Raw genomic sequence first — 21941 nt, 5'->3', positions numbered from 1 at the left:
ATTCTGGGCCTGGACTAGGTCGCAGTCACCCAGCTACCGCACGGTTTTGTTCTTGTGGACCATAGTCCACAAAAGGCCTCTCTGAAGTTAAAGCTCTGGGCATGGATATATAAGGCCCAAAGACCACGCCCTCACGGGCGATGTGGGATACTACAGAAACAATTAGTGGCTGTCTTTTTTTTACTGTTATAGCTTATGTGGATAAGGAGTTAAAAGGACTTGATGCTCGAGGAAATGTCTGTGCAAACGCGGAAAATTTCCAAGATACTGAAACATTATAACTAGAAACCATACATTTATTCCCCAATTGATAATCCTTACAGCTAAGGGTCTAAAAGACGTTGGACGCTAGTTGATCAGCCGGCAGAGACCTAGCGCCTAAGCGGCCTAGACGGATTTATGTAAATTTATTATATATCTTGTAAATATGTGAGTATTCACTTAAAAAAAAAACCTATAATTATATGGATAATAAAAATAAAAGATAAAATGCAAAAATAAAAGTAGAAGAATACATAAAATACATGTATCTAACAAGTTCAATATTTAAAAACACATTAAACATATAATCATTGTGAGAAGTATACTTGGATGATACATGTATCCAACAAGTTCACAATTTAAAAACACATAAAATGCAAAATAGAAGGAATAAGAAAATATAATAATATTAGATACTTGCAAAGTTGCAAAGCTAGGCATCACTCTTATTTCCGTATCCCTCCAAGACTCTCTCTCTCTCTCTCTCTCTCTCTCTCTCTCTCTCTCTCTCTCTCTCTCTCTCTCTCTCTCTCTCTCTCTCTCTCTCTCTCTCTCTCTCTCTCTCTCTCTCTCTCTCTCTCTCTCTCTCTCTCTCTCTCTCTCTCTCTCTCTCTGTTAGACTCAAACTCAATTTCATCATCTCCTTCCATGTCCTCATCCGATACAAAATCTTCATCATGAAGTTCTCTTACTTCAACATTTCTAAAACTTCTCCTAGCCTCTAGGGAACTACCCACCTCCAATGTCTCTCCATCCATTCCCGAATCAAGCTCAACTTCTTCATCACTACCCTCCACAATACATTCTTGCGTCATACTAGCTTCACTTGCAAGTAATATATCCACTTTCTTCTCCTTCTTTCTTTTCTTCTTGTTTATGATCTTTGCATTGAATTGGACAGACTAAATTATTTAATCTTGTTGTATCTAATCTATTCATTTTCTTTGTATGTATTCCCCCAAAAGTACTCAAATTCCTCTCACAACTGAATGAACTTGTAGTCAATGAGAGAATCTTTATAACCATCATTTGCAAATTAGGTATACAATTTCCATAAATATACCACCATTAAACTAAAGAAGGAAAAAAAACACGATTAGTAAAGAAAAATAAGTAGCATAGCCAAATTTAATAAATAAAATACAAGCATATGTGAATATTAATACCCGGATTATAGTTGTCATCATTCTCAACGCATCCAACATCGGCCAAATGTCTTCCAAATTCATCATCTTTTTGTCATACTTATGCATCTCAAACATTTGTCACTTGGTTTTGGACATCATATATCGGGAAATAACTTCCAATTTCTTCAACACACTTGTCAACATATTCAAAGATGTATTCTCCAGTGAGTGCTTCACTAGGGCATTCCTTGGAAGAAAGAAATATGGTGCTTTCCTTGCAATTGAGATACAAATTCAATATGCTTCTCCTTTTCAGGTCGCTCAAACCATCGGTCATAATTAAGCAACCATTCAAAGCCCACCCTTCTTCATTCTTCTTGAGTAAATTTTTCACTCTCTACCTCTTCTTTCAATATAGGCTTTCTTAAATCGTATTGGCTTGAAGGTTGGTAACCCGAGCCAAATTGATCAACTGCTTGCACAAAGCGTTTGAAACTATCATCATCAATGGCATGGAAATGCATTTCGGCTTTATACACCCATCGAGCCAAAAATTGATACTTGATGAGCTTTATCCTCCCAAATTGCATCATGGAAGTTTTGTTGCCCCGTCTTCTTGCTTTTTTGAAGAATTGGGATTGATTGTGGATCCCCTATCCTAATCCAAGAGTGTGCGACCTTTTCCTTGACCCAACAACATCAATGTCTTCTTCCTCTTCAATTTGTTGAAGCTGAACCTCTTCCCTCATTTCCTGGTTGTGTTTATTCCTATGTTTCTTCTTACTTTTGGCTTCTTCTAATTGGGCTCTACATTTGACTTTATCCTCATCCAAAGACTTTGTGAATGCGGCTACATTTCCCTTTATGTTGGCTATGTGTTGGTTCAATTTATATACTCCACAACTAATTATTTCGTTGCACAACTTACACTGCACCTTATCTGAGTTTTATAAGATTTGCTAGATCCCATACTCCCATCCCACATCATCCGAACTACGCTTCAACAAATTTTCGGTTTAGGAGGAGGACGACATTGCATTAGATGCTCCGAATGATGCAGTGCCTGTCATCTAAAAATAATATTCCATTATGAGAACCAAACCAAAATGAGAATTAGCATCAAAATTGATATCTCAAAAAATTTTAACCAAACCAATATGAGAACCATTCTCATCGAGTAAAGTGGAAAATGGGGTACGGTTACACTTAAAGCTTTCAAGAACACAACAGCTTCTAAAAAGAATAGGAAAATTAAATAGTACAAATGATGAACTAATTTAAACTGAGACTCAAATTTAAGTCATTTTTCGGTACGAATGATGAAGACTCAAATTCAAGTCATATTTTCGGTGATCTAGTTATGTAGTTAAGAACTTTGATATCAAACAAAGTAGGAAACCCATTAATCCATTTAAAAAACAGAACTTAAATTACTGATAGGGTTAAACTAATCGAACTATTATAAAAGTTAAAACAGAATAAGAATGGTAATTCAAACTTTGATATCTAGATGCAGATATACCAATTAAGTTAATTAACCCATTAACTTTATCTTTCCGTAATATCAAATCAAATGTTTCAATTGCAGATGCAGAAGTACCTGGAGACCGTGGAGATGCGAGATTGTATTTGCCAGAGACCTTGCACAAATTGTACAATCAGATGAGAGTTAGAGACGAAGTTGGAGACGGCTTAAGACCAAAGCTGGAGTTGTTGTAGACTTGTAGTTGCAGACCAAAAGACGATGGACAGACGCCAGGCCTTTACCGCCTAGCGCGCACCGCTTAGCGCGAAGGCGACCAATTTTTAGAACATTGCTCCCAGCGAAATTCTTCATGACTTTTTTCTTTATATGCTGGCATTGCTGATATTGACTCAAATTTCCCACTTCCACCATCGGGTTCATGAGTTGCAGCATATTCAACCGTACCTTTATCCCCCAATTGATAATCCTCCCAGCGAAGTTCCTCATGACTTTTTTCTTTATATGCTGGCATTGCTGATATGGACTCCAATTTCCCAGCAGCACTAGTCCCAGTTCCACCATCGGGTTCAGGAGTTGCAGCATATGCAACCACTCTACTGCCTCCGCATTGCTGGCCCCCAAAAGCTGACTGCCCAAAGGCACCAGTGTTCCCAAATGTTGTTGATTGAGCTCCTGCATCACAAATTATAAGAATATAATACAACGACAACGATACAAAACAGAATCAGGCATCTGGCTGGCCCATTTTATTATTTCAAAATGTACCACCACTCACATGCATCTGGAATACTCACCAAATGGAGAACTCTGTGCTCCAAAAGGAGATGAAGAGGCAAATTGACTTCTACCAAATGTAGAACTTGATTGGCCAAAGGCAGAAGTTGATGGAAAACTGAAAGATGGAGTACTGGATGAACCAAAACTAGGAGCACTTGAAGCACCAAAAGCTGGATTGGTTGAAGTACCAAAGGTCGAGCTAGATGAAGCAAAAGTCGGAGTGCTTGAAGCCCCAAAAGCTAACTGCCCAAAGGCACCAGTGTTCCCAAATGTTGTTGATTGAACTCCTGCATCACAAATTATAAGAATATAATACAACTACAACGATACAAAATAGGAACGAGGCATCTGACTGGTCCATTTTATTATTTCAAAATGTACCACCGTTCATGCATCTGGAATACTCACCAAATGGGGAACTCTGTGCCCCAAAAGGAGATGAAGCGGCAAATTGACTGCTACCAAATGTACAACTTGATTGGCCAAAGGCAGGAGTTGATGTAAAGCTGAAAGATGGAGTACTGGATGAACCAAAACCAGGAGCACTTAAAACACCAAAAGCTGGATTGGTTGAAGTGCCAAAGGTCGAGCTAGATAACCCAAAAGTCGGAGTGCTTGAAGCCCCAAAAGCTGACTGCCCAAAGGCACCAGTGTTCCCAAATGTTGTTGATTGAGCTCCTGCATCACAAATTATAAGAATATAATACAACGACAACGATACAACTGACAAATAAAACCTCAATGGCTACATGAATTAAGGAAACATAAAGATGCTCAAAACATATGTTACCTGACTGAGTTTGATTAAAAATGTCGAAGTTGAAACCACTACTCTGAGCTGGCTGAGATGAGAAAGGCATAGAAATAAAAGTTGGCTGCACGGGAAAGAAAATAAGGAAAAAAAGTCAACCAATCATCAATTAAAACCTCTTACCAATTAAAAGTAAAAACAAAAAATAAAAAGTTACAGTTGGTTGACTTAAACCCATGTGACTACTTGTAGCCCCAACACCAAAGAAGATTGCCAAACCAAAGCAAGTAGAAGGGTTACTGAATGGCTGAGAAAAAGGAGTTGAATTCTGCCCAAATAGATTGGTAAAAGCACCACATGTCTGGGCAACTGGAGGTGTGGGATTGAATGGATTTGAATTAAGTGTGGAAGTTGTTGTCGCAGCCGGATAAGAAAATGAAAATGCAGAGCTTGAAGAACTAAAGAGAGACGGAGGTGAGGTTTTAGAGAAAATTGTAGAAGGTTGTGATGGTGTAAAAGGACTTGTTGAAGTAGAAATCCCAAAACTTGATGAACTGAATGGTGTAGATGTTGTGAAGCCTGTATTAGTGAAGGATGAAGTTTTTAGAGCAAACAAATTAGATGAAGTTGTGGCATTAAAATGACTTGATGCTTGAGGAAATGTATGTGCAGAATTCAAAGGGTTTTGCTGTGAGGTAGTAATGCCAAACCCACGCCCACCAGCAGGAACTGGACCACCTGGAAGTCAAAAAAGAAACATTTTGAACTTAGCAAATGTCATTATTGCTGACAAACGCAAAAATGTTTCAAGCTAATGAAACGTTATAAATAGAAACCATACCTTTATCCCCCAATTGATAATCCTCCCAGCGGAGTTCTTCATGACTTTTTTCTTTATATGCTGGCATTGGTGATATTGACTCCAATTTCCCGGCAGCACTAGTCCCAGTTCCACAATTGGGTTCAGGAGTTGGAGCATATGCAACCACTCTACTGCCCTCGCGTTGCTGGCCCCCAAATGTTGTTGTTTGAGCTCCTGCATCACACATTATAAGAATATAATACAACTACAACGATACAACATAGAATGAGGCATTTGGCTGGTCCATTTTATTTTTTCAAAATGTACCACCACTCATATGCATCGGGAATACTCACCAAATGGAGAACCCTGTGCTCCAAAAATAGATGAAGCGACAAATTGGCTGCTACCAAATGTAGAACTTGATTGGCCAAAGCTAGGAGTGGATGGAAAGCTGAAAGATGGGGTATTGGATGAACCAAAACCAGGAGCACCAAAGGCTGGACTACTTGTAGCACCAAATGCTGGGGCGCTTATAGCACCAAAAGCTAGGGTGGTGGTAGCACCAAACGCTGGGGTGGTGGTAGCACCAAATGTTGGGGTGCTTGAAGTACCAAAGGTCGAGCTAGATGAACCAAAAGCCGGAGTGCTTGAAGCCTCAAATGCTCCCCCAGATCTAAACAAGGGAGAACTTGACACCCCAAATGCAGCTCCTGTGCTTCCAAATGTAGGACTTCTTGTGGAACCAAAGGCCAGGCTACTTGTAGCTCCAAAGGCTGGGGTGCTTGTAGCACCAAAGGCTGGGGTGGTGGTAGCACCAAAGGCTGGACCACATGTAGCACCAAAGGCTGGACTACATGTAGCACCAAACGCTGGGGTGCTTGTAGCACCAAAAGCTGGGGTGGTGGTAGCACCAAATGTTGGGGTGGTGGTAGCACCAAAGGCTGGACTACTTGTAGCACCAAACGCTGGGGTGCTTGAAGTACCAAAGGTCGAGCTAGATGAACCAAAAGCCAAAGTGCTTGAAGCCCCAAATGCTTCCCCAGATCCAAACAAAGGAGAACTTGACACCCCAAATGTAGCTCTTGTGCTTCCAAATGTAGGACTTCTTGTGGAACCTAAGGCCAGGCTGCTTGTAGCTCCAAAGGCTGGGGTAGTGGTGGCACCAAACGCTAGACTACTTGTAGCACCAAACGCTGGGGTGCTTGTAGCACCAATAGTTGGGGTGGTGGTAGCACCAAATGCTGGGATGGTGGTAGCACCAAAGGCTGGACTACTTGTAGCACCAAAGGCTGGACTACTTGTAGCACCAAACGCTGGGGTGATTGAAGGACCAAAGTTCGAGCTAGATGAACCAAAAGCCGAAGTGCTTGAAGCCCCAAATGCTCCCCCAAATCCAAACAAGGGAGAACTTAACACCCCAAATGCAGCTTCTGTGCTTCCAAGACTTGTTGTGGAACCAAAGGTTGGGCTACTTGTAGCTCTAAATGCTAGGGTGGTGGTAACACCAAAGGTTGGACTGCTTGTAGCATCAAACGCTGGGGTGCTTGTAGCACCAAACGCAGAGGTGGTGGTTGCACCAAATGCTGGGGTGGTGGTCGCACCAAAGGCTGGACTACTTGTAGCACCAAACGCTAGGGTACTTGAAGTACCAAAGGTCGAGCTAGATGAACTAAAAGCCGGAGTGCTTGAAGCTCCAAGTGCTTCCCCAGATCCAAACAAAGGAGAACTTGACACACCAAATGCAGCTCCTGTGCTTCCAAATGTAGGACTTGTTGTGGAACCAAAGGCCGAGCTACTTGTAGATGCAAAGGCTGGGGTGGTGGTAGCACCAAAGGCTGGACTACTTGTAGCACCAAACGCTGGGGTGCTTGTAGCACCAAAAGCTGGGGTGGTGGTAGCACCAAATGCTGGCTGACTTGATCCACCAAATGGCGTGGAGGAACCAAATATACTGCTCCCAAATGATGGCTGTGATGGTTGTGTTGTACATCCAAAAGGACTTGTTTGAGTAGGATTGGACCCAAATGCTCCAAACACAGGCTTCTGACCAAACCCAGATGAACCTGTTGAGAGAGGTGCGTGCATATGGGGGAGAAAACAGAGAAAAAATCATCAGTGACAAGAAGTTATCAAAATAGCGAAACAATTGAGCTCAGAGAGATGAATAACATGTAACCAAATAACACAGGAATTGCATGGATTGAGCATCCCAGTATAACTAGATCAATCTTGTTGATGAGCTTCTAAAGTGAAAATGATTCCGCACATAAACTAAGAAGCAAAGTGAGCACATGCCCCTTGAAATACAAGATGAAACCAATCCATCACACAAAAAGTACAGCCAGAGTAGTAAAGGCATAGTAATAATCCCTATTCCACTCTCAAAGTCTTAATTCCCCCCCCTTATGATATTTGTCGTTTCACAAGCCAACCGCACCAATAGATGTGTACCAAATAGAAAGTTTCAATAACAATATATCCATCTTGTGCAGAATGCATAATCCACTAATATCACCTACTGAAAGTATAATCCACTCATACATTTCTAGAAAAACACTCAATACAACCTTGAAGGGACAATGCAAATGATTTCCAATAACCATATATCATAAAAGTTATATCAAAAGAATCAGTTGAAAAGTGGTGAGCGAACACAAAACGAAAAAACAAAAAAAAAAAAATTAATCCATTGACTTACCACCAAAAGGTGATGGTGAAGGACTAGAAGTTGCTCCAAAAGCAGGCGTTGTATTTCCAAAAGCTGGTGAGGACGCAGCACCAAAGGTTGTGGAGGAAGGAAAAGGTGAAGAAGCTTGAGTTGTGCCAAATGCACCAGTTGAAGTTCCTCCAAACATGTTACTCCCTGTTTGCGCACCAAATGGGGTTGTGCTACCAAAAGGCTTAGGGGCAAAAGGATTGTTATTTGTGATGCTGGTCTGCCCAAATACTGATTGAGACCCAAATGGGCTGCTAGATGCCTGCCCAAAAGCTGTTAAACAATATTCCACAAGTTAGATTATTTTCGCAACGAAAAAAATTACCAAGGCCGAATATTTATCGGACAATCAAACATTATAAACAGAAGACCAGATAAACACAATCAATTGCCCTTAAACATGATGCTAATAAATGCATGTCATACTCATCTTACAACGAAGCATATCACATATGATTGACGAAAAATACAAAAAGCAATTATTTATATCGGAACCAATTAAAATATATTGAATGCAGTTAAAATGATGCAACAAAATCTGACTCCAAGGATCAATAAAAGATATAGTGATAAAGAAAGCTTACGATTAGAAGAATCGATCATCTTCTCTTACGATTCGGCATTCAAAACCCGGGCTATTTCCTTGATCTCGAGCTGTAACGCATACAAAACGTTAACACAAATTGCAGCAAAAAAGACATATTTAACAAAGCATCGAGGATTCAAAAACACAAGAAATCCCTAAAACGCGAGTCATATAAAACACAAACGAAGGCATTAACGCATTAAATCAGGCATTAAGCGCAATCGTAAACCTAATTGCCCGTAATCATGCTGCTAATAAATGTATGTCATACCATCTTACAACGAAGCAAATAAAAAGTGTATCGATATCTTCCGAAAAATCGATATATGATTGATGAAAATACAAAAAACAATTATTCGTATCGGAACCAATTAAAATGTACTGAATGCAGCTTTGATGATGAAACAAAATCTGACCCGAAGGATCAATGAAAGATATAGAGATAATGAAAGCTTACGATTAAAAGAACCGAACATCTTCTCTTACGATTCGGCAATCAAAACCCGTGCTATTTCCTCGATCTTGAGCTGTAACGCATACAGAACACAAAGTTAACACAAATTGCAGCAGAAAACACATATTTAACAAAGCATTCAAAAACGCAAGAAATCCCTAAAACGCAAGTCGAACAAAACGCAAATGACAGCATTAACGCATTAAATCAGGCATTAAGCGCAATCGTAAACCTAATTACCAGAAGAAATCCGAGGATTATGGTTTTCTAAGTACCTGAAAGTGAGCGAAGGCGACAGTAGGGATTTGGAAGGCGGAGGCGTCGGTGATCGATCTGAACTCGACGGAGGTTGTGAGTTTTGAGATCGGAGGCGGCAGAAGGCGGAGGAGAGAGGGCGAGGGAGGAACGCTTGGGGTCGCAGAAGGGAAAAGAGAGAGAGCGAGGGCGAGTTGGCGCAGCCTCCCGAACTCTCACAAATGTCAGTTGGGATGTTATGGAATTTGGGAAGTCTGAATTGTGAACATGTAAAGCTGAAAAGGAAAGTTAGTTGACTGACAAATATTGTATTGCTTTAACAAGACGTTAATTTATTCGAAACAAGTAAAACAGTCGCAAGTTGGACGAGAAAGTACGTAGAGTTGGAAAAGAAAACAAGTTGAATGAAGTATCATATAGACTCTACCGACATGTTTACTTATTTGGAGCGGATGAAATTGTAAGTTAGAAAAGAAAGTTGGTAAAGTTAAAATGAAACTGTTGTTGAATGAAAATACCGTTTTATTGTTAATGACATGTTTACCTATCCGAGACAGGTGAAATCACGAGTCAAAGAAGAAATTAAATACAATTACAAAAGAATGAGTTGAATGGAACTACCGCATTGTTGTTAATGGATTCCAATCACAACTCCATCTCTCTCTCTCTCAATCACTCTGCACTCACTGCTTGTTCTTTCACTTCCTCCATTTCATATAAAAAAAAAAAGAAACGAAACAAAGATTATTGCCTGCTCTTCCTGTAGTCGTGGAGGAAGAATTGAATTGAGTGGCAATAAATCGAAGAGGAATTGAAATGGGCAGAGGTAGAATTAAATTTTTGATAAAACTGTTTACTAAAATTTTTGAAAACAAAATCGAAGTCGTACTTATTCATGTAAGTTGTTTAATAAAACAACCGAATCAAAATGAAAGCTAATCATTGTTTGCGAGAATCTCCCAGTTCATTTTTCTTTCTCGTGAAGTCCGCACCCCATCCTTCTGGTTCTTCTTCCACATCCTCCAACTCTTTTCAGCTTCCCATCTTTTGGGTAGAAAAAGTTGATTCCGCATCCAGGATTTCTCCCGGAATCCGAATGCCAAACATTGTTCGGAGTCAGATTCCGGAAAAATGGGAGTCTAATCTCCATATTTTAGGGGTCCCACATATATTTTTATTAAACATTTGAATCACATGGAATATTGAGTGCAATCCTCGTTCATTAAGTTCCCCCCTTTCCTACCATGCTTCCCACTCTTATTAAATACATAACCTTTTCTGCGTCCTTTTTCCAATTTTTAATCTTTCTGATTAAACAAATATGGAAACAAATACCACTGGAAATTACCATTTCTGCAGTTCTGAGGTTCTGTCTGACGTACTATTCTACTGGGGGAGGTCAGGAAGGTCTAAACAGAGAGCCTTGGCTGAGATTTTTTTTCACATCAGGTGAAAAAGGCACTTTCTATTTCAGAAGCTTTTTCTTTAGAGAAATACAAGTTACCCAGTTTGCATCTGCTGCTTCTGAGTACAAATCTTTGCTTGTTTTCAGTGGACTTTGTTGGGTTTGTGATATTTTTGCCAATAAAATTTGGGGGACAGAAAGATTCAGACTTCAGCGGAGTTTCTTCTAAGATTTTGTGAGAACTTTAGGGTACTGAGTACCTTGTTTTGTTTCTAGATTCAAACTTCTGTTGCTGGAAATAGGTACATTTCTGAGTGCATTTCATTTCTTTTTCCTTCCATTTCCTAGATTTTTACGTTTTTTTGTTTAATGGGATTTTTGAGCTTTTCCTTCCGAGTGTTTGGATCTTGTTCTTGCTTTGTGAGATTTGCATTTTTTGCTTTGTTTGTGTTTCCAAGTTAAATATGTAAGTTTTGTTGATGTTGGGTTTATCATTTATGAGCAAAGATTGAATCTTTACATATTTGGTTGATAGTTAGAGTAGTGAGGGATCCTAATGTTTTGCATTTTGCTTTTTCTGCTTATTCCTATATAGAGATATGTATGTTTTTTATATGTGTGGTTTATGATTTATGAATAAAGATTGAATCTTTACGTTCGATTGATTGTTACTGTTAAGAGTGTGATCTTGTTTAATTGTGAATGGTTATATTAATTGGAAACTTATGATTTGTGAAAAAGGCTCGAAATTCTTGAGGTATTGGTTGATGGGTAAAATGTGATTTCTTGATGCTTCGTTCGAATTGGAACTTCTTGCAGAAAGAAAAATATGACAATGGATTGTAGTGGTGGATTGCCAAAGCACCATTACCTAGAATCCAAGAAGAAGAGGCTCACTTGGATCTTCGGGGTTAGTGCCTTGTGCGTAGTATGTTACATGTTAGGAGCTTGGCAAACCATTTCTGCCCCTGTCAATCAATCTGAGCTGTACCAAAGGTTCAGTTGTGATGAAACGTTATCTCAATCCGGGAACAAAACTTCCTCATCTGTGTCATCATCATCGCTTCATTTGGACTTCGAAAGCCATCATCAAGCAGACAGCAACAAAACCGAGGCTGTCCAGAAGTTCCCACTGTGTGACATGTCTTATAGCGAGTACACTCCATGCCAGGATCCAACAAGAGGGGATAAATTTGATAGGAACATGTGGAAAAACAGAGAGAGGCATTGCCCTACCAAAGAAGAACAACTTCTTTGCCTTATTCCTGCTCCACCAAAGTATAAGATCCCTTTCAAGTGGCCTCAGAGTCGTGATTTTGCTTGGTATGACAACATTCCCCATATAGAACTCAGCATTGAGAAAGCTGGCCAGAATTGGATTCAAGTCGTGGGTGACAGGTTTAGATTCCCCGGGGGAGGTACCATGTTTCGGAAGGGAGCTGATGCGTACATAGATGACATTGACGCGCTCATTCCTCTCACTAAGGGCAACATCAGAACTGCAATCGATACTGGCTGTGGTGTAAGTAGCACATATATATGTATAGAAGTATATATATGTATAATTGATTCACACTCCTACATTGCTAAAAAATTCTGATGCACTTTCCTGTTTGGGTATTTAGGTAGCCAGTTGGGGTGCCTACCTGTTGAAGAGGGACATCGTGACAATGTCTTTTGCGCCAAGAGATACGCATGAAGCACAGGTCCAGTTTGCATTGGAGCGCGGAGTTCCTGCTATGATTGGTGCCCTGGCTTCAAAGAGGCTTCCCTACCCTGCAAGGGCTTTCGATATGGCCCATTGTTCCCGCTGCTTGATCCCTTGGATGAACTATGGTAAGTGTCTGTCTCACTTTCTAGTTTGCTTCAACATATTAGACTATCTCACATTACTTGAAGTTTTTGGAGCTGCATACTTCAAGTAGGCATGTGTGTGTGTGTGTGTGTGTGTGTATGTATGTATGTATATATCTATTCAAACCTCCTCAACTAACAGCTTCAACTAAATTTTGGATTAGATACCAATTTCATATGATGTGGTTTCGAAAGCATGTGGATTTTCTCTTGGACTATTTTTGCAGATGGTATGTATCTAATTGAAGTGGACAGAGTTCTAAGGCCTGGTGGTTATTGGATTCTTTCCGGGCCGCCTATTCACTGGAAAAAAAACTGGAGGGGATGGAACAGAACTCGAGAGGATTTGAAACAAGAGCAAGATTCTATTGAGTCTGTTGCAAAGCGCCTGTGCTGGAAGAAGGTGATCGAGAAGAACAATCTTGCAATCTGGCAAAAACCTATCAACCACGTCAAATGCGTTAAGAGCAGGAAGGTCTATAAAACACCACATTTATGCAAATCAGACAATCCAGATATGGCTTGGTACTACTCCATGTGCTTCATTCGTGATTTCGTTTATTTGATTTGGAATGCAAATTCTCCTGTACTTAACTCTGCTTAATGTGCCATGTTTTGTGCTTAAAAGGGAAAGAGACATGGAGAGATGCATTACTCCTCTACAGGAGACCAGCAATCCCAATGACGTTGCTGGTGGGGCGTTGGAGAAATGGCCGGAGCGTGCATTTGCTGTCCCTCCTAGAATCAGCAGTGGTTCAATACCAGGAATCACTGCTGAGAAACTCCGCGAGGATAATCAACTGTGGAAAGAAAGGGTGGAACATTACAAGCGTATCATACCAATTTCCAATGGAAGGTATAGGAATGTGATGGACATGAATGCTTACCTCGGTGGATTTGCTGCAGCGTTGTCAAAATATCCGGTGTGGGTTATGAACACAGTCCCTGCCAACTCAAACCAGGACACTCTTGGAGTGATTTACGAACGGGGTTTCATTGGAACATACCAGGATTGGTGCGAGGCATTTTCAACTTATCCCAGAACATATGATCTCGTCCACGCTGGGGGAGTCTTCAGCGTATATCAAGACAGGTAAAGCTCATTCCGCGACAATATGCCTTTGGTCTTTGAGTTTTGTTACTTTGAGGCCTAATGTGGTTTGTACATTGCAGGTGTGACATAACACTCATTTTACTGGAGATGGATAGGATCCTGAGGCCGGAAGGAACGGTTGTGTTTAGGGATACTGTAGAGATCCTGGTGAAAATAAAGGCGGTTACCGACGGAATGAGGTGGAAGAGCCATATTAGGGATCATGAAAGTGGACCTTTTAATCCAGAGAAAATTCTTCTTGCTGAGAAAACTTACTGGACTGGTGAAGAAAAAAAAAGAAAGGTAGTAGAGATGTGGTAGTATATTCTCTTTTTTTTTTCTCCATTTGCTTGCAACTCTACTTTTCCTTCTTTTTTATTTGAGCTTTTATTCTACGGAAAATTAACGAAAAGTTTAAAAAAACTTCAGTTTTAATGCAAAATGACAAATAAAAGTGTAGTGAATAGTACAAGGAAAAGGTAAAAATATGATTTTTCGTTAAAAGTAAACAGTACCTAGAGTGTTTCGTTAAAACTCCCTTTATTCTAACTCTCTTGGTGCATAATCAATGTTATGCTCTAGGATTTTGTAAAAGAATTAATATTGATTCATTGAGATAGTGAAATGGCATAATATATTAAAATTAATTTGAATAATGGAAGGCAGTCCAAAGTTCCTAACTACGTCCCCTAACTCCTAGTATTTGAGTTAATGTATTCAAACTCTAAATTCACATTTTGCAAGCGACTTGTAGTTTAAGTGATTAATAATTTTGACTTATCTATACAAGATATGATATTTAATTTTTCCCTATCCAAGATTATTAATAAGTGGATTAAGGTCTTGGACTTGTTATGGGACTATAAGAGTCATCAGCCTGGTAATAGACTATCTAAACACAACTTATAACTCAAGTGATTAAAAACATTTATTCATTTATTTAAGATTATATGTTTGACTTTATTGAATTGATCTTGAAAATTTTGTTGAGGAGATTAATTTATATGAAACGAGTTTAGCTGCTAGTGTGGCGTCTAAACCAACAAATTGCAACGATAAGATGTTATGCAAACACATTACCTAATGAGAAAGAAAATAAAGTCGTATTATCTTTAATGACATGTTTATTTATATGGAGTTAGTGAAGTCGTGAATCACGAATATGCAAAGCTGAAAAGGAAAGTGAGTTGAATGAAAAATATTGTATATTTTTAGGGCCACGTTACCCTACTCGAAACTGGTGAAATCTGCAAGTTAGATAAGAACGTAAGTAGAGTTGAAAAAGAAAATGAGTTGAATGAAAGTATTGTATCGTCCATACTAACATACGTATTTGGAATGGGTGAAATTACAGAATTAGTAAAGCTATGAAAGCAAACGAATTGAATGAAAATGCACATTGTTGTGAATCACATGTTTAATTCATTTGCAATTATTGAATTTGCGAGTCAAGAAAAAAGTAATGTTAAAAAGGAAAACGAGACGAAGGTATTTTTATTATCTTTAACGACATATTAACTTACTCGAAATGAGAGAAGTTGCAAATCAAGAAAATGAAAAAAATCAATTAGGACATCTTCAATCGAGGGCGTTTATAAAAATGTATACTTTCAATAACCATTCCAGATAAGTAAACACGCTATAAGTTTCACCCTCAAATACTGCTCAAGTAACTAGAGAGGGTGAGATTAGAATTGAAGGAGCTACATAATCATTTGAAAATTCATGTGTTTCTTTTCTTCTAACTCAAGTCTAAGTACGTATCGTAGTCGAATCAAGAAACTTAACTCTGATACTAACTAATCTAAATCTTTGGATTCGAAATCTCTTCTCCTTAATAGCTTGTAACAGTCAAGTACAACAACATTTCAGATTAAACACAACAACATACGAATTTTCACATCAGAGGCATGGTCGAAAGTCCATATTGAATCCACGGTGCTGCTCGGGAATGAATGACGGAATACTAAGACATTCACAGCTAATGAGATTAGAATTATTTTCTCCGTAACAAACAAGTAAACTCAAAACTATTTGTTAGAGGGACGGGAATGAATGACGAAATACTAAGACGTTCACAGATAATGAGATCTGGTTCATCTCCCAATGTTTTTCCAATGACAGTGAATAGCATTTAAGATCAAACAGAAGATATACCCCTTTTTGTTTCTTCGAATTTGGATCAAGAACAACGACAGTCAATCTAAAACTTAAACGTGCATGGGGGATACATTAAGTACAAGAGATAACTTACAACTGTCCCAAATGATTCTGACCAAGAATGCCTGCTGAACCACTGAAGCAACCTGCGTTTCATACAGAGGCAAGGCAACCAATTCATAAAAGTCACCACCATCAACTGAACACGAGCTGATAACACATCCATATAATTAGATAGAGGCTATTGACAAGCTTCTAAAGTGGATATAGTTCTACACATGACTGACATCAACAAGCATGAAAAACCACATGCTAGTGCAAGGCAGGAAAATGAAGAATCGAACATACTTATATTCCTGAACTGGTAATATTCCCATCTAAGTTCCTCGTGACTTTTATCTTCAGAAACCAGCATGCTCGATATTGACTGCAATGTACTCGCTTCACCTCCTGTGCTCCCAAAGAGAGCGAGAGAGAGTCTTCAGTCATTAATGGCATTCAAAATAATGGAGTAATTGCGCATATAAAGATGACTCTCTAAAAATGAACTCAAGAACATGTTAACCAAATAACAAAGAAATACCGCGGATAACAAATACATGTAAGCCGATAGAGGTTATTGACAAGCGACTAAAGTGGAAACTACAAGATATACTACTTGTCAATTAAATGGTACCTCTATTCCCCAACTGATAATCTTCCCATCTAAATTCCTCGTGACTTTTATCTTCGCAGACAGGCATCCTCGATATTGACCAAATTCTTTCTAACGCTCCAACTCCTGCGCTTCCAAATGTAGAGAGGGAGTCGTCAGTGTTTACAGGTTTTCCAAACAATGAACTAATTGAGCACAGAGAAATGACCCTAACAAATACATATAATTTGCTTAAAGGCATCAAAGTCCGGTAGGTCTTTATTCCAATCTCTAGGACTCTAATTTCGTTTCTACTTCTTCTACGACAAGAACTTAAATGCACATGAGGTGCCATGGTGACAGTATCTCGAGACAATCGTGTAATTCCTTATACAAGCAAGTATAGACTACGTAAAACGCTATAATTTGAGTGAACAATTGTCGCCTTAAATATAAAACAATTCAATTCCTCACACAAAAAAATAAACATTTAGCTCTTCCAATTTTAAAATCCTAACTGTTTAAACAACATATCCAATCTCATAGAGAAATCGCAGTATCAAACAGTTGAAGGGAAATTAAATAAACTGGAAATTGCACTTTAGTCCTGCAGAGAAAACAGAATTGGAAGAAAGCCCCAACAATCTCATCTATTTTCAGTAAAATCTCAATATTATCAAACAGTTGCAATGCAATTCAGAAGAATCGTCGTCGGAGCTTACCAACCAACGTGTGCTTAATTCCATCTACAGTAAATCTCATCCACTTCTCCCTAAAATTCCAAACAACAGCGCCTAGAGACTCGAGCCAATCGGCCCCGAACACCACGTCGCAATCCGGCAGCGGAGAAACGTGAAAGTCCGAAACGTACTCGTATTCTTCAATCTCCACCCGCAGATTCGACACGACGTCGTCGGTTCTCGCCGCCGTGCCGTTTGCAAGAGGAAAAGAAAGGGAGAGATTCCGATCGACTTCGAGGCCGAGTTCACCTACTATAGATGTGCTTATGAGGTTCAGGGCGGATTCGGAAGCCACCGACACAAGGATAGTTCGACCGGCGATGAATCCGACGAGTCGCATTGGTTGCGGCCGAGCTCTGGTTTCCATGGCGTCCGGTTTCAGAGAGAATGGAGGTTTTCCGGTGTGGAATTAGGGAACTAGGGCAGCTGAGCTTTCTGACATTTGGATTTGGCGGTAAAATGTTGAGGGAAGGGAGGAGAGCTTTTAGCTCCCGCGAATCATGGGAATGTCAGAATTCGGAGAAAGCCCAAAGGTTTCCTAAATTATAAATTTGGCGATAATTTGAAAGTATAATTGTATGGTTTGAAATTTCTGGGCTGGGCTCCTAGACTTCAGGTGAATCAAATTGGACTATTTTGGGGCCCAGAACGACTATCCAAAAAATAAAAAATAAAAAATAAAAAAATAAAAATTCTCATCACTACATTACTTGTAAAGTTAGTCACTAGACAAGGTAGTGTATTCATCTCCTTTCAGCTAAGTTCAAATTCTCTTCTCTATAACGTCGAGCAGGTTAAATTATTGTATTATAAATCAAAACTGACAAAATTTATCGTGTTGTTTACTTTATTCATATTTTTTTGTTTCAACCGGGTATATATGTGTATATTGCAACATTGACATTTTGCGAGAAATGCGACCTTGAGATTTAAGGTTAGAGTTTTGGGATTAGTATTCAAATTATACATTAAATTTTTATATATAAAGCCAACAACCCCTTTTAGGGTCACAAGATTCACCAAAAAGATTTAGACAAAAATGCCCCTAAAACAAAAAATTTCAAAAGCAATCCAAAATAATGCATCAAATAATGCAGGGATATTTTTGTCATTTTAACAGTATTATTTTAATAATTAATTTTATTGTACAATTTTTTTTTAAAATTAGTACCTCGCAATATGCTAGCAATAATGTGATTCAATCAGTTGTTCATTAAATATTATTTTCTCTATTTTTAAACACATTCAAAACATCTTAATATGCTTGTAATGCCGATTATAAAATAAAGTCATTTGTACACGCATAATAATGTGATTAAATTAGTTGTCAAATGATTGTTTTTTTTTTTTTTTTTTTGGGAACAAACAATATTATCTACACTTTGGGGGAGCGGGGTGGGCTTAGCCTTACAATGGGTTAGTAATAATGTGATTTAATCAGTTGTTTATTAAATATTATTTTCTCTATTCTTAATGTAAATTCAATAGAATGTAGATGGAGATTGAAAGACCGATTTTATTATGTGAATTCAATTGTTTTGATTGGTTTGGGAGGTGTTTTTTCTAGCATGATATAAGATTATTCATTTACTTTAAATATTTGACTTTCCTTTTGTCAATTAATGCATATAAATACATTTAAAACATGTAAGTCACGCGTAGCACGCGGTGATTCAAAAAATGTCTTCTACACGCGCGTGAGCGCATGCATAAAGGCTAGTGATAATTTAATTTGAGCATAAGATGCAACAACAACACATATCAATTTATTCTCGACTCTAATACACACGTACATGATCATGCTAGACACAAACATAATCCTCTAAACTACATATTAATGAAATCCTCTTTGTTAACCAAAAGAGGGTGAAAAAACATCTTTATCTTCTATTATAAACTAAAATAATGGATAATAAAGTAATTTTGCACAAACTAAATTTTATATTTTTTAAAAGTATCACCTACAGGTGATCTTAACAAATCTTTAATTTTAAAAATAAAAATAAAAACAAAAACTTATCGAGCATCTTCACTTTCTCTCTTTCTCTCCCTCTCTCCTCGTCTTGAAAACAAAAATAAAAAAAATTATCCACACACAAAAAGTATGAAGGCATATGCTAATGTCTTTTAATTTAAGTGAACTAATAACACTATCTTAAGAATATAGAAATGCCACACAATGCTACCATCAAATTGAAATTAAAATAAAATAAAATTCCAATCGCAAGTGTCATGTATCGAAATTCGAATCTGCAAGAAAACTCATTTACCTTTAATAGGATAATTCCATTTTTTTTATATTAGAGATGGCCATAGACAACAAAACAAAACGTATGACAAGGCATTGAGAGCATGACATTGTATCCGTAAGCAAATATAAAGAACTAACTAGTGTTATTAAAAGTGGAGTGAACGAAAACAAAAAAAGCAGGTTGTGCAATGTCGATTTTTAATTGGTTTATTAATAAAACAAAATACCATTAACATCGTACCCAATCATAAGAAACACGAGATCGAAATGTCCCAAATACCCCTAGTAAATTCCCTCCCTATAGTGCTTTTGGCCCTCTCTCCCCCCCTCTCTCCTTCCACTTAACAAAAAAAGCAGGTCGTGCAATGTCGATTTTTAATTGGCCCTCATGATTCGGCTCGACGCCGATGGCAATCCCTCTTTCAATTTTTCTAGCCTTCCTCCTTTATATTCTCATTAATTGTTGCTTATTTATTTTTGTTTTAGTATTTCCGTCAATAAGTGTTTTCGTAATGTGGTTATTTGTGAGTTTTTCTTCATGAATATTTTAATATTGTGTTGGTAAGTTATTGGCTGCTCTTGAGATTACTTTGTTGAAAGCGATCACTGTTGATGGTGTTGCGCATAAAAGTCATGGTAGCATGGACACTAGTTGGTTCATAGTTAGTTCCTTTTTAAAGTCGGCGTTAGTCGTTGTCAAACCGTGAGCTCATGTTCGTTATATTCAAGGCCTTGTGTGTAGAAGTTCATAAAATGGTAATTCGCTAAATGTGGAGTTTCTCTTGCTTTGGAGTGCCATATCAGTGCCCTTAGTTTGTATGTAAGTGATTTCAAGACCTGGATGCGTTCCTTTGCTTATAATCGTGTCTGTCTCGCCCTCAAACCCACTTGTACCGGTGATTATTAGTTTCGCCAAGTTAGCCTTTTATGTTTTGTTAAAGTTTCTCTGGGTTGAGGATCTATCGAATGTTATCTTGAATTAGCTCTTTAATATTCCTATCAATTCTTAACATTATATAATAAACTGATGTAGTTTCGTCTAAAAAAAAAAAAATCTCACTAGTAAGTGAAATGGTAATTTATACAAAAAAAATAGGATAATTCTACTAAATTCATCTAAATTACGCTGGTTTAGCCAACTTAACTAAAATCATATGTGACAAGTTAAACTACATATTCAATGATTTTTCATCTAAGAAATGATACTCACTCTTTTTATCCCAATACACACCTATGTACGTTAATTTCGTTTGAAATATCTAATTGTGGTATTTTGGGTATTTCCCGCCCTTTTATCCTCCCTCCCGTCGCATCGACAAGGTAGCGACATACGTATGCAATGATGCATCGAAAACCACAATACAAAGAAACTGGAAGCAAAAAACAACTGCTGACCATTTCTCCAATTATTTTAATCCTCCGACGTTTAAAACAATTAAAGCCTGCAAGACTAGAACGGCGACGTTTTTGTCACCTTGTTATCTGTCGGCTTCTTCGATTCCCGGATTCTTCAGCTATCCTATGAGTATAAATCGACGACCAATCCGTTCTCTGACGGTTTCAATCAGAGACCGAAGCAAAACGACGACGGTTTTAGTAAATGGGTTTGCGCGAACAAAACGACGGCGTGCGGAAGAGGAAGAAATCATCGACGAGGGGGCACCACCGGTTCGTGGGGGTGCGGCAGAGGCCGTCCGGGAGGTGGGTCGCGGAGATCAAGGACTCTCTGCAGAAAGTGAGGCTCTGGCTTGGGACTTTTGACACCGCGGAGGACGCAGCTCGTGCCTATGATGATGCTGCCCGAGCACTCCGCGGTGCCAACGCCCGAACCAATTTCGAGCTGCCACAGAGTAATGGGGCCGGCAGTGGTGGCGCGGGCGTGGCGGAGAATGTGCCTTTTTCGTTTGAGGCGGTGTGTGGGAATGAGGTGGAAGCTGAGGGGTTGCTGGGTGCACTTAGAGCTAAGTTGCAGGATGGTAAGGTGATAAATCGTGTGCTTCCACAACCACCGCAAGGAAATAGTGGCACTAAAGCGGAGCCGTCTCCGGTTGATCCACGTGGTGCGGTTACTGAATCCGTCAATCCGCGACCGCCCCACATGGAGAATCCAATTGTATTAGATAATCAGTGGCAACTTCAGGTTCACCCAGCACCATCAAACCAAACCATGGTGTGGGCCAACGAGAGCCAAGTAGCATATGAGCAAGTGCAAAATTGGTCCACGTGGCCGAATAACAGTATGCCGTATGTACCAGAACAGTGCTCTATGGAGCTTCCGTTGCCGGCGGTGGGCACGCAGCTTCTGTCACAGATTGATGGTAGTGCTGGTGGTGGTGATGGTGGTTGGTGTTCAGATCAGCAGCAGTTTTTGCACTGTGACGGTAGCAATTGGGGAGGAGCTCATGCCAATTGGGATCCTCCTTTTTATGCTTCCTCCGTGCTGGGGTGATGGGATCATATCATATAATTAAAGGAACTTTAACAAAAACTTTCGATAGTGTTCACTTTAATGAAAATTCATATTTTTACACTAAAAGTCAATTCTGATACTATTCACTTTACCCTTTATTTCGTTAAAACTCAAAG

General features: G+C 38.9%; 3 protein-coding genes across 6 annotated transcripts; 2 read left to right on the top strand and 1 right to left on the bottom strand.

Moving 5' to 3' along the window:
* Nucleotides 1-1251: 1251 nt before the first annotated feature.
* Nucleotides 1252-9589, bottom strand: LOC137711214 (nuclear pore complex protein NUP98A-like). 4 transcript variants are annotated; one of them, XM_068450436.1, is made up of 15 exons: nucleotides 9239-9589; nucleotides 8967-9036; nucleotides 8508-8577; nucleotides 7906-8196; nucleotides 7037-7270; nucleotides 6419-6520; nucleotides 5786-6028; nucleotides 5561-5698; nucleotides 5244-5438; nucleotides 4620-5140; nucleotides 4442-4526; nucleotides 4060-4329; nucleotides 3669-3938; nucleotides 2989-3546; nucleotides 1252-2458 (listed from the first exon to the last, which is right to left on the bottom strand). In XM_068450436.1, the coding sequence occupies exons 3-14, from the start codon at nucleotides 8524-8526 to the stop codon at nucleotides 3173-3175; spliced, it is 2742 nt and encodes a 913-aa protein (XP_068306537.1). In that variant the 5' UTR covers nucleotides 8527-8577; nucleotides 8967-9036; nucleotides 9239-9589; the 3' UTR covers nucleotides 1252-2458; nucleotides 2989-3172. The 4 variants fall into 4 exon arrangements, with proteins under 4 accessions (XP_068306537.1, XP_068306534.1, XP_068306536.1 ...); XM_068450433.1 differs by lacking the exons at nucleotides 4442-4526; nucleotides 4620-5140; nucleotides 5244-5438 and having other exon boundaries at nucleotides 5561-7270; XM_068450434.1 differs by lacking the exons at nucleotides 1252-2458; nucleotides 4442-4526; nucleotides 4620-5140; nucleotides 5244-5438 and having other exon boundaries at nucleotides 3322-3546; nucleotides 3650-3938; nucleotides 5561-7270.
* A 1576-nt stretch (nucleotides 9590-11165) lies between these two features.
* LOC137710114 (probable methyltransferase PMT18) lies at nucleotides 11166-13891 on the top strand. Its single transcript, XM_068449069.1, has 5 exons — nucleotides 11166-12145; nucleotides 12249-12459; nucleotides 12705-13002; nucleotides 13106-13570; nucleotides 13651-13891. The coding sequence occupies exons 1-5, from the start codon at nucleotides 11453-11455 to the stop codon at nucleotides 13889-13891; spliced, it is 1908 nt and encodes a 635-aa protein (XP_068305170.1). The 5' UTR covers nucleotides 11166-11452.
* Nucleotides 13892-20955: 7064 nt separating this feature from the next.
* LOC137710476 (uncharacterized) lies at nucleotides 20956-21804 on the top strand. The gene has a single exon (XM_068449506.1). It carries the CDS (start codon nucleotides 20956-20958, stop codon nucleotides 21802-21804), a length of 849 nt encoding a protein of 282 aa, XP_068305607.1.
* Nucleotides 21805-21941: the final 137 nt, after the last annotated feature.

Source organism: Pyrus communis, chromosome 12, assembly GCF_963583255.1.
Source record: "Pyrus communis chromosome 12, drPyrComm1.1, whole genome shotgun sequence".
Lineage (NCBI taxonomy): Eukaryota > Viridiplantae > Streptophyta > Magnoliopsida > Rosales > Rosaceae > Pyrus > Pyrus communis.
This window is presented reverse-complemented; position numbering and strand designations above follow the sequence as displayed.